Source organism: Eucalyptus grandis, chromosome 11, assembly GCF_016545825.1.
Source record: "Eucalyptus grandis isolate ANBG69807.140 chromosome 11, ASM1654582v1, whole genome shotgun sequence".
Lineage (NCBI taxonomy): Eukaryota > Viridiplantae > Streptophyta > Magnoliopsida > Myrtales > Myrtaceae > Eucalyptus > Eucalyptus grandis.
In genome coordinates this window covers 17,228,860-17,243,276 of record NC_052622.1, presented here as the reverse complement: position 1 = coordinate 17,243,276, position 14,417 = coordinate 17,228,860, and the positions used below count along the sequence as shown (strand labels likewise).

The following is a 14,417-nucleotide window of genomic DNA, read 5'->3' as shown; positions in this document are numbered from 1 at the left end:
GGGTTATTGCCATCACTTTCTGAGTTCTGTTGTGATATAATTTGGTGGTGCAGTTTTTCCAGTGACCCATGGATGCTCAGAATGGGGATTCCTATGTCAGGAGATTCTCTTGTGCATGTGAGTAGCTTATCTTATGTTGGCTAGCTGTAACAGCTTTAATGCAAGGGATTCCTGCTTGGACTCATGATGCATGCTTTGATTTTTTATCTGTGCCTGAGCTAGAAATATGACATGTGTGAGTCTGTTCATGCTGTGCGCATATACATGATTTTCCATGTTTCTAGATAAATGCATGTTTAGCTAACCATTATGGTTGTTTGGATAGTCTGTGCTTCACATAAAGTTAATTGATTCTGTGCTATTTTGATGCTGATAGATTGCCTACACTACTTATTTGCATGTCTGGATATGCTCTGTCTGGGGTCATTATTTCTTGATCAAAGTTGTTATTTTTACTATCAATATCTGGTGAAGTTGTAGACTGCTAAGTGCTGGTTTGAGTTTTATCTGGAATCCTGTGCATATATCTATAAAAAAAGATTTATTAGTATTTGTAAAATTTGAGGTATCAATTGTTAAAAAGTTGAACCTGACTTTGGGTCATCTGAGATTTTCTAGGATTTACTGTCTATCTTTATGGTGCACTTCACATCCCTGGACAGTTATTAGGCAGGGTTTATGGTCAGTCATCTTTGGATAGTTTTTAGGCAGGGTTTTAACTCAATGTAGTTGGATAGGCAAACCATCTAATTATTAATGTAGGACGGTAAAATATCATGTCAATTTGAATGGGTTTGTTTGAATTTCCCTAATTAGCTTCTTTTGAGCCAGGACTTTTGAAGCAAGCTGCTGCGCTGTTCTTTTTTATATTATTTTGAACTCTAATCAGTTACCACTGAATTTTTATAGCTAAATTCCACTGGGTACATGTGATTCGTGATTGTCTTTTTTGGGTCAAACATGTGGAAAGTAGACATCTTATAGCTGCAGATCAGAATGGCTTGGTCAACTCTGCAAGTCAGATATCCATAACTATAATAGAAACATTTGAAGCGAAACGCTTGGATTTAAGTACTAAAAATGCAGGATATATGGTCCTGTGTTGGCAGATAATATCTGGTGACTTTTGCTTTTTATTATCTAAATGAATGTGACATATGTTAACCAGTTCTTCCCCTGTGACCAAGAAAAAAAATAGTAATTTGATCTCTCTTCTGCATGAGGTAAAACAATAGTTTCAATTCTTTTAGCTAGCAGTTATTTGCACTGGCTGGCTCATTACATCCTAAGTGCATCATTGGATGTTGAATTTCAGAGTTTTCCTCCCTGGTGGCATATATTTGATATTTTAACTCATGCCCTCCTAAAGGTTTTGCTGACATAAGACAATGAATGGTTACAGAGAAGCCTTATGGCTCTTGCTGATATTGAAGGGGCAAGAATATATCTCAGAGAGCTGAAAATAGTACATCACATGGCTGGGTGGGAGTCCATTCAGGAGATCCTCCTGAGGCATTACATAAGGCAACTTCTGCATGAGATGTATAAGGTAATTGGTTGATATTTTTTTATTATTGTCATAATGCTTAGAAGCATATTCTGGTAACGAGGAAGTTTTATTATGGTCAATTCGATTTGGCATTTATCAAGTTGTAGATTTTATAGTGTTCTAGTTTCTTTTTACTCCATCTGATTTTATTGACATTGTCTTATGCATTTCTTTACTATCTCAAGAAAGGTTGTCATGTTTTCTTTTTATGTTTTGCAAGTCTGAAATTCACGAAAGTTTGTAGAACTTAAAACCCACGTCATGTTCCAAGGTACTGTTGTGTAAATGAATAAAAGAGTCTTAAAGCTTCTCTGTTGTATGACATTTTGGGCAAATGCAGGTTGTTGCTAGATTATCTAGGGGATAATTTGGCAAAATCTTGTGGAATATAAAGAGTTTGCTTTCACATTTTTGACTTATGGAACAGGCAGAGTGGTGTAACAACTGGCAAATCCGTTGGTGAAAATTTTCTTTTTACCCTCCCCTTCATTAATTACTAATTATATGGTGGGCATCGTCTGCTTGTTACATTTAGTTAGTGCATAATAAAAAAGGATGTAAATTTTTGTGAGATGATAAACAACTATTTTTAAAGCTTAAGTTGTTAGAAAAAGACATGATTTAATTTTTTAATATATTTTAACACTTCCCTTTGCATGTCGGCTTTGATTTGGCATAAGATTAATTGTTGGAATTGGTAATAGGGGAGGCAAATAAGAGGATTGTTTCAATTCATGACTTTCTATTCTCGTACCGTGAAATTCTGTGAGATTACTTCGGCTGCTCTTTTAGCTGTAAGACAAAAGTGTGGTTTGTGTCACAAAACTGATTAGAGAACCCGCAGCAAGTAGAAAGAGAGAAAGAAGAGAAAGAAGGAAGAGAGAAGAAATAGAGAGGAGGAGAAAGAGAACGTAAAAGAAAGAAAGAGAGGGCTATATTTTCTGTAATCACAGAAACCCTACATCCATTGTATTTATATTGAATATAAATTGTATATAACAATAATATCCTTATGTAAGTAAAAAAGGAAATAAAACTCTGATAATAAAGGAAACTTAATAAAGTAACTTAACACTCCCCCTCAAGCTGGAGCATATAGGTCGCCTATGCCCAGCTTGGAACAACCAGCAACAAAAAAGCAAGACGAAATAATGCTTTGGTAAACATATCAGCAAACTGATCTCTAGAGGCAACGTAAGAAAGTAGCAACCAGCTTCTGCTTCACATCATATGCTTAGTTCGCTCTTGAAAAACATGATTCCTAGCAATATAAATAGCTGCTTGATTATCACACATCATATCAATAGGTTGATTAATCGAAAATCCAAGCTCCTGGAGAAAGATTTCAACCACAACAATTTGGCCACAGTATGTGCCATAGTACGATATTCAGCCTCTTAGTTTGTTTCTTCCTATAGATAGTAGAGCCCAATCAGCAATCGTAGTAGTAGTTGTAGTAGTCGCAGTAGTAGTAGTAATGATAGTAGTAGCAGCAGCAGTAGCAGCAACAGTAGCAACCGCAGTAGTAGCGGTAAAGGTAGTAGCAATAGCAGTAGCAACGGCAGTAGCAGCAGCAACGGTAGTAGTAGCAGTAGCAGTAGCAGCAATAATAGCAGCAACGATAGTAGTGGTAGTAGCAGCAGTAGCAACAACAACGGTAGTAGTAGCCGCAATAGCAGCAATAGCAGCAGTAGTAGGAGCAACGGTAGTAGTAGGAGCGGCAGTAGCAGCAATAGTAGCAGCAGCGGTAGTAGTAGCAGCGGTAGCAGCAATGGTAGTAGTAGCAGCAACGGTAGTAGTTGTAGTAGCAGCAGTAGCAGCAACAACGGTAGTAGTAGTAGCAGTAGCCGCAATAGCAACAGTAGTAGAAGCAACGGTAGTAGTAGGAGCAGCAGAAGTAATAGCAGCAGCAATAGCCGCAATAGCAGCAATAGCAATAACAGTAGCAAGAGCAGCAATAGCAGCAGGAGGAGTCGTAGTAGTATCACTCATGATGATAATCTCAATATAAATATATCTACCACAGAAATCTCGATTCAAATAATTATATGCTTGATGGAAACCAGCAAGACCAGTCAACCATAATCAATAAAGTACTCCGATTCTTGAATCCGCTGATTAGTAAGTATTGTAATCCATGTTCACAAACCAAACCTGATGGATTTGATATCTTCCGATCTCATATGTATCAAAACTTGAAGAGAAAACCGATAAAAATTACAGCTTTAGGTGGCTGTGCACCAACCCTAGGGGACTCTCAAACCAGCAATAGGATCAAGTAATCAGGTAATTAGACCTGCTCCGATACCATGTCACAAAACTGATTAGAGAACCCGCAGCAAGTAGAAAGAGAGAAAGAAGGAAGAGAGAAGAAATAGAGAGGAGGAGAAAGAGAACATAAAAGAAAGAAAGAGAGGGCTGTGGTTTTCTGTAATCACAGAAACCCTACACCCATTGTATTTATATTGAATATAAATTGTATATAACAATAATATCCTTATGTAAGTAAAAAAGGAAATAAAACTCTGATAATAAAGGAAACTTAATAAAGTAACTTAACAGTTTGATATATGAGTATTCTAACAAATCTCTGCACCTACATAGTTGAGAAGAAATCTCTAACAAGCTTCAGCATTCCTTCAAATATCTAGAGGGAATGCGGAATTATATTTAAATACTTTTATGTACTATGGAAATGCAAAAGGCATTAATGTATATGCCTTTTCTGTTACTTATAATTTATGTTGCTTATAATTTATGTCCTTGAAGGTGCTCGGTTCAGCTGGTGTTATAGGTAACCCCATGGGATTTGCCAGGAGCTTGGGGCTTGGCATCAGGGATTTCCTGTCTGTTCCTGCAAGGAACCTTAATCAGGTATATTGGGTTCTTGTATTTGAAGTTTTACTATCCATCATTGTATTTAATAGTACAATTTGCTTCTACAGAGTCCTGCTGGACTTGTCAGAGGTATGGCACAAGGAACAACTAGTCTATTAAGCAACACAGTCTATGCCTTGACTGATGCCGCCACACAGTTCAGTAGAGCTGCTCAAAAGGTAGATTGATGAGTAATGGCTTCTGAGAAATTTCATGCCCATACAACTCTTGACTTTTCTTGTTTTTTCGTTTTAGGGTATAGTTGCACTGACGTTTGATGAGCAAGTTTTTTCTAGAATCGAGAAGCAACAAAGGGGTGCAATTTCACATAGCGAAGGGGTTATAAATGAAGTTTTGGAGGTATGCAGCTGTCTATCCACTTGGTGTCAGATCAATATTTTTCATCTGAACGTGCATAGTTGTAAATGAGTTCCTTGGAGAGTGAGAACAAGGACAGTGACAACATCTAAGACTTCTCTCAGTGTGCATGTTTTGAAGTATGTAACTCTCATCATTATTGTACCCTATCCAGCGTTTAATTCTCGAAGTTCGTTTTTCTCTTTTTACATGAGGATTTTATGTCTTCCTAGGGCTGCTGCACCCTTATGACTTTTTTTTTTTTGTTCTCTTTTAAGGCTCTGTTCGTTTTGCGGAAAACAATTTCTAGAAAAACCTTTTCCGGATTTTCTAGCATTTATTTCATGGAAAATGAATTGCTTGGAGAAAACATTTTAGGAAAAAAAGTCTTACAAAATGGGGGAAATGTTTTCCACTTTTGAAAAGTGAAAAACGTTTTCCTAACTTTCTCTCTTATCTCAAACCCCCACAATCCCCCTTCTTTCTTTTTAAAAAAATTCGAATTACTTTTTTTTTTTCCTTTCTTTTCTTTTTTTTTTCTTTTCTCTGTTTTCCTCATCTTCTTCAGCCGGTCACTGACCAAGGCGATGGCCAGCAGCTGACCACAAGTGACCTCGAGCTTGTCCAACTCCGGCGATCTCAAGCTCGCCACTCACCAGGCGAGCTCTGAGCTCATCGGCCTTGAGCCTTGACGAGTTGGCGAGCCCCGAGCTTGCTGGCCTTGGGCGTTACTAGATCGGTGAGCTAGAGTCTTGCTCGCTGATCAGGAGAGGCTCAAGCTTGACCTGAGCTCACTAGAGGTGGGCGACCGGCTGAAGAAGGAGAGGAAAACAAAGAAAAGAAAAAGAAAAATAATCTAATAATCGATTTTTTTAAAATAAAAATAATTAAAAATTGATTTTTTTAATGAAAAATAATGTAAAATCGATTTTAAAAAAATAAAATAATAATAAAGTTATTGAAAAAAAGTGTATGGAGGAAAAGATTTTCCTTACCGAACAGCGGAAAATATTTTCCACTTCTTTTTTAGGTTTTACCCGAACGCCAGAAAATAATAACATTTTCCTAGAAAATGGCTTCCTGGAAATTTTTTTCCGGAAACGCCATATTTTTCTACGAAACGAATGGAGCCTAAGTTGGGACATCTTTTTCTAAAGAACCATAAGTGAGTTTTTCCATCTAAATCTCTAATGGTGGAGGAACATTTTGCAGTGTCGATTCCTCTCTTTACTTTGTTCCATGAGTCCACTAAAGTATCTTTGCCTCATTATTGATTTTGGTGGCAATGTCGATATTAAACTACTAAACTGTTAGATCTACGAAAAAATGGCCTGTTATGTTGCAATTCCTTGAAATCCTTCCCTTGATTTGGGTGGCACTTATGCAAATAGGATTTGGAATCCATTTTCAGAGTGTTCTCCATTGATTTGGTTCTACTGGTGGGATAGAGTAAGGTACCAAAAACTGTCCTTATTATCAGCAGATAAATATTTGCCAAAGTTTCTGCCTCCTTTTCTGACCAGCCTCAATAAAACCCAAATTCCTCCCTCAAGCGTCAATTCTCTCTGGTCTCATATGCTACATTTTGCATAGACAGAGGTAAAACCTCCAGAATGCCTAGTTATTACCCTGGGAAATTGGATAGAACTTTTTTTTAGGAACTCTGTCTTGGCTGCGGTATCGTCCATTATATCAAAATAGTGATTTCTTCAAATAGCTTCTTGGAAAATTGTCTTGCTGCATGTAGTTTTTTCCCCTAGGAAACTGTTTCTTTCCCGGTAATTTGTTTGTCCATTTTTTGACACCCATTGGTCAAACTTTATTGCTATAGGGGCTTACTGGGCTTCTACAATCCCCTATACGAGGAGCAGAGAAGCACGGTCTTCCGGGTGTCCTATCAGGTAACAATAGGAGCTTAGATTGCTAGTTAAAATACATTGACACCAACCATGTTACTTAATGGATATTGTTTGCTATTCTCCTTTGCAGGGGCAGCATTAGGACTTACTGGACTAGTGGCAAGACCGGCTGCTAGTATTCTTGAAGTAACTGGGAGAACGGCTCAGAGCATCAGAAACAGAAGCAAGCACTACCAAACTGGCACACGTCGAAGGATCCGTCTCCCGAGGCCTCTAAGCAAAGAATTTCCCCTGAGACCCTATTCTTGGGAAGAAGCAATTGGAACATCTGTACTCACTGAAGCCGGTGATGGCTTAAAATTCAAGGATGAAGCATTAGTCATGTGCAGGGCTCTTAAGCAAGCTGGTAAATTTGTTATCGTGACTGAAAGGTTGATACTTCTTGTTAGCTGCCCTAGCTTAGGGGATTATGCTAACCCTGACTTTCAAGGCATTGAGGCTGATTCAGACTGGGATATAGAATCCGAGATCTTTCTCGACAGTGTGATCCACGTCAATGCAAATGATGGGATTTTGCACGTTGTTGGATGTGGTTCAGAAGCTTTCTTGAGGCAAAACCAGCACCAGGCGAAGCGAAGTGGAATGAGGGTGCTCTGTGGCAATCCAACTCTTCCACTATATCAGACTGATTTGGAACTGGCGCCTGGAAAAAGTGCAGAAGAGCTATTACAGATTTTGCAGTCTGTAATAGAACATGGAAAAGAACGACGATGGGGTGGCGGGTCCGTGGTGCATCGAGGTAATATCAAATGCAAGTCAACTGGTTACTAACGGGGCAAAATATGCTGGATCATAGCATCATATCTATGAGTTCCTCCACATGGCGGTTTAGGCAAGGAAGGAGATTAGAATCAATATGGCTGAAGGATCAAATGTATATACAGACTGTAGAAGAGGGATTCCTGGTGCCACAATGGAGGTGTACCTTTCATTTGTAAATATCATCATGTACAGCGTAGATATGACACAAGTATAGTTTCTCCAACATTAATTGCTTTCTAGAAGATGGCATCAAATGTACATACACGTTAATTATAGCAATTTCATTAATTCGTGTATCATGTACGGTCATTTATATACTAAAATGAAGCATAGAATTAATCAAAACTTTCATCCGTGCTGGTTGGAATCGAGATCTGTAATAACCAAGTGATGCGTCTTATTAGACGAGAATATGCTTTAATGGAAACTACAACTAAATTAATTCTCTTTTGTTGCCACATGCATGGATATAAGTCATATTTGCAAATTGGCCTGCTAGATTAATACATCTATTCTGTGTGAATACGTTGTTAAAACAAGTGTTGAGAAAACTTCATGTATATTTAGAAATTGACTATGAAACCATCAATGGTTTATTGAGAAAAGCTCCCCTATATTTTGAAAATGATAAAAATGGTCATGAACTTTTAATTTGTTCAATGTGATCTATAAACTTTTGATAAATGTTTGTACTAATTTCTAAATTATAAGAAAATATCAAATATTATCTTTTAATTAATTTAAGTTTATGGACAATATTTATATTTTCATATAATTTGAGGATTAATTTAAATATATATCAAAAGTTCAAGAATTGTATTAAACAAATTAAAATTTAAAAATGATATTGTACACTTGACTAAAATTCAGAGAGTATATACATTGGGTCAAAGCTTAAATTTTTTTTTTTTTTTTATCATTTTTCCTTTTAAAGTTTCTACTTTACATTATCCGAAAGGCTCATTCGCCAAGTCTTGAGAACGATACCGAAAGTCATAAGCTTTGGCGGGGGTTTTCTATCTCACTTCATCTAGAGAACATTGGAATCAGCCATAATTCTTATAGATGTCGTGGGTAATCAAATGAAACGGACTTCAGTGCGAGGCTAAAGTACACCGATGGTAGCTGATCTTTACTTGAATTCTGCAGAATTATTTAGGGCGCGTTTGATAACGTTTCTATTCAAAAATTGTTCCAGGGAATAGAAATAAAAAAAATGTTTCTGTTCCAGGGAACAATTTTTTACCGAAAGATGCGTTTGGTAAATTTGTTCCGGGAATAAAAATGAATAGAAACACGTTTCGTAAATTTTATTCTTTTTTTGTTTCTTTTAATTTTTTAATATTTTAATATTATTTTTCATTTTTCCTTTCTTTTTTATTGTTTCTTCTTTCGGCGGGTCGCTCAGCCTCGCGCTCGGCCACGGCGAGGCTTGTCGGCCCGCGAGGCCAAGCCTCGCCGTGGTTGGGCGAGCTTGAGCTCACCCGGCCATGGCGAGGCTCGCCTTGCTTGATCTGGGCAAGCCGAGCTTGCCCACTCGCGCGAGGGCGAGGCCGAGCCTCGCCTTGGCCGGGTGAGCTCGGCCTCGCCGGGGGCCGGCAATGCTCCGGTGAGGTCGCCGACCCTCGACGACGTCGCCGGCCCTCGACGGCCGAGGCCGACGACCGATCAAAGAAAAAAAGAAAAAGAAAAAAGAAGAAAAAAAAGAAGAAAGAAAAAGAGAGAGAGAGAAGAAGAAGCGTTTCTTCAAAATCGTTTCTAACAAGAAACAATTTTTTTGTTTATCATTTCTGTTCTTTTTGTGTTTTGTGAAGAAAAAAAAATAAAAAAAATAAAAACGTAATCAAACGCGTTTTATCATTTTTTTTGTTCCCGGAAACACAAAAACAAAATATCTGTTCCAAGAACACTTTTCAAAAACGAAAACATGCAGGGCCTTAAATACCGATTGAAAGCCCTCTTTCCTTTTTTTCCTTTTCTTGTCAATATTATAATCACTGCTGAATATTTAATTCAAGCCTTAATCCCAATAAATCAGTGGGCTTAGGTGGTGGTAATCAAAGCAGCAAAAAGCCAAAACCCCCCAGAAGAAGTCAACGGTCAAACCTCTCACCTCACCTGATTCTGCATCCCGTGCCCAGTAATCTCCAACGGTATTTCCCGACCCAGTGGGCTTCTCCTCCACCTTATCTCCACATCTCTCTCTCTCTCTCTCTCTCTCTCTAAAACGGCCTCCATGAGATCTCCACAATCGCTATAAGCAGCAACCATCGCCATCGCCATCGCCATCGCCGTCGCCGTCGCCCGTCCCGCTCGCGGAAGCGAAGATGCCACCGATGGCCGCTCTCTCCTGCCCCGCCGCCGCCTCCTCTCCCTCCCTCTCCTCCATCGCCTCCCCCTCCCCTTCCTCCGACCGAGCCAAAGCGCCGACGTTTTCGCTCGCCTTCGGTCTCCGGGCCAAACCCGCGATACCCGCCACGACCTTCTGGCGACCCGGCGGCATTGCCGCCCCACGTTCCCCGATCCGCTGCGCCGTCTCGATCGAGAAGGAGACCCCCGAGACGGAGCGCCCCGAGACGTTCCTCCGCGAGGCGGACGGCGGCGGAAACGGCGCGGCGGCCGCGGCGGCCGCAGCGGCGCCGTCCTCCGTGAGGGCGAGGTTCGAGAGGATGATCAGGGACGCGCAGGACCGGGTGTGCGAGGCGATCGAGGCGGCGGACGGGGGAGGGAAGTTCAAGGAGGACGTGTGGTCGAGGCCCGGCGGGGGCGGCGGGATCAGCAGGGTGCTGCAGGACGGCGCCGTCTGGGAGAAGGCGGGGGTGAACGTCTCGGTGGTGTACGGGGTGATGCCGCCCGAGGCTTATAGGGCTGCGAAAGGCGCTGCTTCCGATCACAAGCCTGGTCCGGTTCCCTTTTTCGCGGCTGGCATCAGCTCGGTGAGTGAATTTGGTTTTACTTTGATGATGACTCTGAGAAATGGGGATTCTTCAGCTGTGGTGACTTGGTTTATGGTTCTTTCCCCCAATTTTGATCAAGTCGATTTTGGTTCTTGATGATGAGAGAAACTTGTGGTGGTGAAATGTAGGATGAATACGGGTGTCTTAGACTCTCAAGTCGTTATTTCCTTATAGCGGTTGAAAGTTGAGTTCTGTTGTCAACTGATGGATGCATTGTGCTGTGTTAAACGGGCCTAGTGGAAAAATGATGGGTCGAGTTTGAATTAGGCTGATAGCAGACAAAATGCTTTTTGCGACCAGCAAAAATTCTCTTTCTTTTTCAGCTCACTAGAGAATTGTATCTTTCCAAAACAATTTGCAGAAATGACTTTGTATTGCTAAAAAACCCGGTTTCAATGATTTAAGGTTATTGGAATGAGGTTGTTCAATCATTAAACTGTTCGAGTTGTGGAGGAATTACTGAGGTTTTTCCATGTCCATACCCTCCATCACTTGCTCACTGTTTTGTTTCATTTGTTTCAGGTCTTACATCCTAAGAATCCTTTTGCTCCAACGTTGCACTTCAACTATAGATATTTTGAGACTGATGCTCCTAAAGGTACCAACCTCTTCTTAGATTTTTAATGTCCTCTTTTCCATTATTGTTCCAGCATCCCGATTTAATTTTTTTCCAGGTGGAGATTTACATGTGACATTCGCATATCTTCACTGTTCTATGGTCTGCAGTTCCACATTGTCACAGTTTAAGAACTGAAAAGCAGTTTTAGCTTTTGATGTCTATGGCCTGTTGGCATAATCGGTGGGAAAGTACATTTCTCACACAAGCCATTCACTACCTTCATAATGTGGCTGCAATCACTTGCTTCATAGAATTGCTAACTTGACATATTTATGTCTATTGAACTTCTTCATTGAAACTCATGCTGGAATATTGTGAAGGTCCTGGTAATAAAGAATTGTTGATCGAGAATAACTATGCTGTTAGGATCTCTGTCGGGATAGATTGAGAAATGTCCTGATACATGTGCATTTTTTTGCTTTAGCAGTTGAAATCTAGTAAATAGTGGCCAATGTATTGTTGTAGATGCACCTGGAGCTCCGAGACAATGGTGGTTTGGTGGTGGAACTGATCTTACTCCTTCTTACATCTTTGAGGAGGATGTCAAGCACTTTCATTCGGTAGATTGTTCTTTTAACTTGGCCAAATTATTCAATCCAAATATTATGCATGGCTTGCAATTCAGTGACTGATTATGTCTTACGAAAGCCCAGGCCTAGTGACTGGCTGTAACTGCTTTGTTTGTATACTCTAACTTGGTTTGACATAGGCATGGTAGAAGTGGCATGAAAAAAGAAGTGCATTTTCTAGAACTCTTTACTGTGAAAACTGACCACTGTGTTGACTTATTCTTGACCAGATTTAGGTGGCTCAGTCATTGGTACATAGCCAGAGTTTTTTTCTACACACTTCTTCCCCTCACTGAATCTCCTTTTTAGTGTTTGCCCCATTGTGTTCCTACTGCGACTTATACTGACTTCAAGTTTTCACCTGCACAATAGATGTAGTCACCTTGATGTGTCGTGTCGATGAAATAGGTGTGCTTATAGTTGCTAATAAGTCGTTTTGGTAGATAGTCCCACTTGATCTTACTAGAAAGAAACTCACTTCTGCTTAATTTTTCAATCATGAGTTTGCTGAAAGGACCTTTTTTATTTTTCTCTGTAGGTTCAAAAGAATGCTTGTGACAAATTCGATTCTTCCTTCTATCCTCGATTCAAGAAATGGTGTGACGATTATTTTTACATCAAGGTACACTTTTCTCAAAGCTTCTCATTGTTAAATTTGTGACTCTGTGCCTTCTCTGACATTCTGGCACCTATTTGTGCATTGAGCTTCAGCTGTATCATATATAAGTCTAACCTTCTTAGTCCCTTCTCAATTGATCCAGCAGGGATTCATTCCCATACTGGGATCTTCAGTGAATTCCTGCATTAAATGGAGTTGATTAAATAGGTTGGGGTACTTGATGCTGCACAGAAAGTTATTTAATGTCATACGCATTTACCATGACTTTGTTTAAAGGTTTTCTTTTGCTAGATACCATTACTTCTGTAGGAATATTCATATCTCCTGATTGTCCTCAGGGTTGCATATTATGGTGATCAGTTGTCAAAGGTGGTCTCAATTTTTCTCCATCTCAATTGACATTTGTTGATATGCAGCACCGAGGTGAAAGGAGAGGACTCGGAGGAATCTTTTTTGATGATCTCAATGACTATGATCAGGAGATGCTTCTTGCTTTTGCAACTGGTAATGCACTTGAATGTGGGAAGGAAGCTTTTTTGGTTTCACTGTGGAATTTCTCTTAATGTCTCCATTGGACGGAGTAACAATTTTTACCCCGCTTTCAGAATGTGCCAACAGTGTGATCCCTGCTTATATACCAATCATAGAAAAGAGGAAAGACACACCGTTTACAGAGGAGCACAAGGCATGGCAACAGCTGCGTAGAGGACGCTATGTAGAATTTAACCTGGTATGAAATGAAGGAGAAAACATAACAGAAAAGCAAAGCTGATAAAATTTAACAAGTTTTCAGTTCTTCCCCTCTAAGCCTCATAAAAATTTTCCTTTCTGAAAATGTAGGTTTATGATCGGGGCACAACATTTGGACTGAAGACAGGAGGGCGAATTGAGAGTATCCTTGTTTCTCTTCCATTAACTGCTCGGTGGGAGTATGACCATGTAAGGTTTTTTAACTGGTCTGTGCGGATATATTTTGGATCCAGAAAACACTCTCTTGAACCCATCAACTCAAATCTGGATATCCTTTGTTTCTGTGCAGAAACCAGAGGAAGGAAGTGAGGAGTGGAAGCTACTAGATGCTTGCATAAACCCAAAAGAATGGCTCTAGTAATTCTTGGAAAAGCTTGAAGCGTGTTAATTTGCTGTGTAGTCATTACCATTTCTCCTTCTTCATCAGTTTGTTTTGCTTGATGGCTGAGTTAGTAGGCGCATCCCAGAATTTGTTTACTGGCTATAGGTAGGAGATATCGGCGGATCTCTTGTAAATCGTTGTTGTGTACTCTTGTGTTAATCGGCGGTGAATGATAATTGCTCAATGGAAGCACTTGAGATATTTCTACTGGTTCTTTGGTGATGGTTGATGGTCTTGTGGCATCTCTAGTTCTCTCATTTCCCATTTTCAGTTGAGTTTGGTTGCATCATGGAGTAATTCTCAAAAGAGATACCCTACTTACTGCTTTTTCTTTATCCGCCTTCGGCCAAGGACATCGCGGTAGAACTTGAGAGGTTGCTTTATTGCAAATCCAGACTTCCCTGTTTAATCCCATCTTTGTATGGGGGACGATTCTTCTGTAGTCTTTGCATTTGTGTGGCTTAATTTATGGAGGCAATAATATATTTGATTTATTGATGGTAAAAACGAAAAGTGACCTGTAAAGTTGCTTAATCTGTGATTTGGTAAAAACTTTTCATTTGTTTGTTTATGGATTACAAACTCTTTGAACAGGGTTGCTGACTCTCACGCGCGCTACTGTTCATCTCTTTTCTCTCTAGCTGAAACGCGCGCTACTGTTCACCGGAACTAGTTGTTGTTGGCTCCGGCCAGCTTAGCCATCCGTTTGAGCTCGTTTTTGGAGACGAACCCCGCCCAGACCCGATCTACATCTTCACCGAAGGATTTCGCCTGGTATGGCCTCCTCTTTCGGATTTCATGGGCTATGTGATTAGGTTTTCGGGTTCTGGTATACGCCTGCTGTAATGGCGTCGTCCTCCTCGATCCCGGATGGAATCCTGGGTAAGCCTCTTCCTGAGGCTTTGAAGGAAGCCTCCGGCCCTCCCCCTTCTTCTCGCATCCCTCATGGCCGTCAATTTTCTGCATTGAGGGATGCCGGTGGCCAGAAAGGCCGATCGCAAAGCAGAGGTCGAAGCAGGGCAAGGAAAGCTCGATTTCAGCTTGGTGGGCCTCCTTT

General features: G+C 40.3%; 2 protein-coding genes across 2 annotated transcripts in view; both read left to right on the top strand.

Moving 5' to 3' along the window:
- Positions 1-7,809, top strand: part of LOC104425177 — a 53,705-nt gene extending 45,896 nt beyond the window's left edge. The window contains exons 38-44 of the mRNA XM_010037784.3: positions 54-117; positions 1,403-1,549; positions 4,319-4,423; positions 4,495-4,605; positions 4,682-4,786; positions 6,615-6,684; positions 6,773-7,809. Of these exons, the coding sequence (XP_010036086.2) occupies positions 54-117; positions 1,403-1,549; positions 4,319-4,423; positions 4,495-4,605; positions 4,682-4,786; positions 6,615-6,684; positions 6,773-7,473 (1,303 nt within the window). The 3' untranslated portion in view covers positions 7,474-7,809. The remainder of the gene's footprint in view (positions 1-53; positions 118-1,402; positions 1,550-4,318; positions 4,424-4,494; positions 4,606-4,681; positions 4,787-6,614; positions 6,685-6,772) is intronic.
- Positions 7,810-9,622: 1,813 nt separating this feature from the next.
- LOC104425176 (oxygen-dependent coproporphyrinogen-III oxidase, chloroplastic) lies at positions 9,623-13,574 on the top strand. Its single transcript, XM_010037783.3, has 8 exons — positions 9,623-10,400; positions 10,944-11,019; positions 11,506-11,600; positions 12,148-12,231; positions 12,645-12,732; positions 12,834-12,958; positions 13,069-13,167; positions 13,268-13,574. The coding sequence occupies exons 1-8, from the start codon at positions 9,792-9,794 to the stop codon at positions 13,334-13,336; spliced, it is 1,245 nt and encodes a 414-aa protein (XP_010036085.1). The 5' UTR covers positions 9,623-9,791; the 3' UTR covers positions 13,337-13,574.
- Positions 13,575-14,417: the final 843 nt, after the last annotated feature.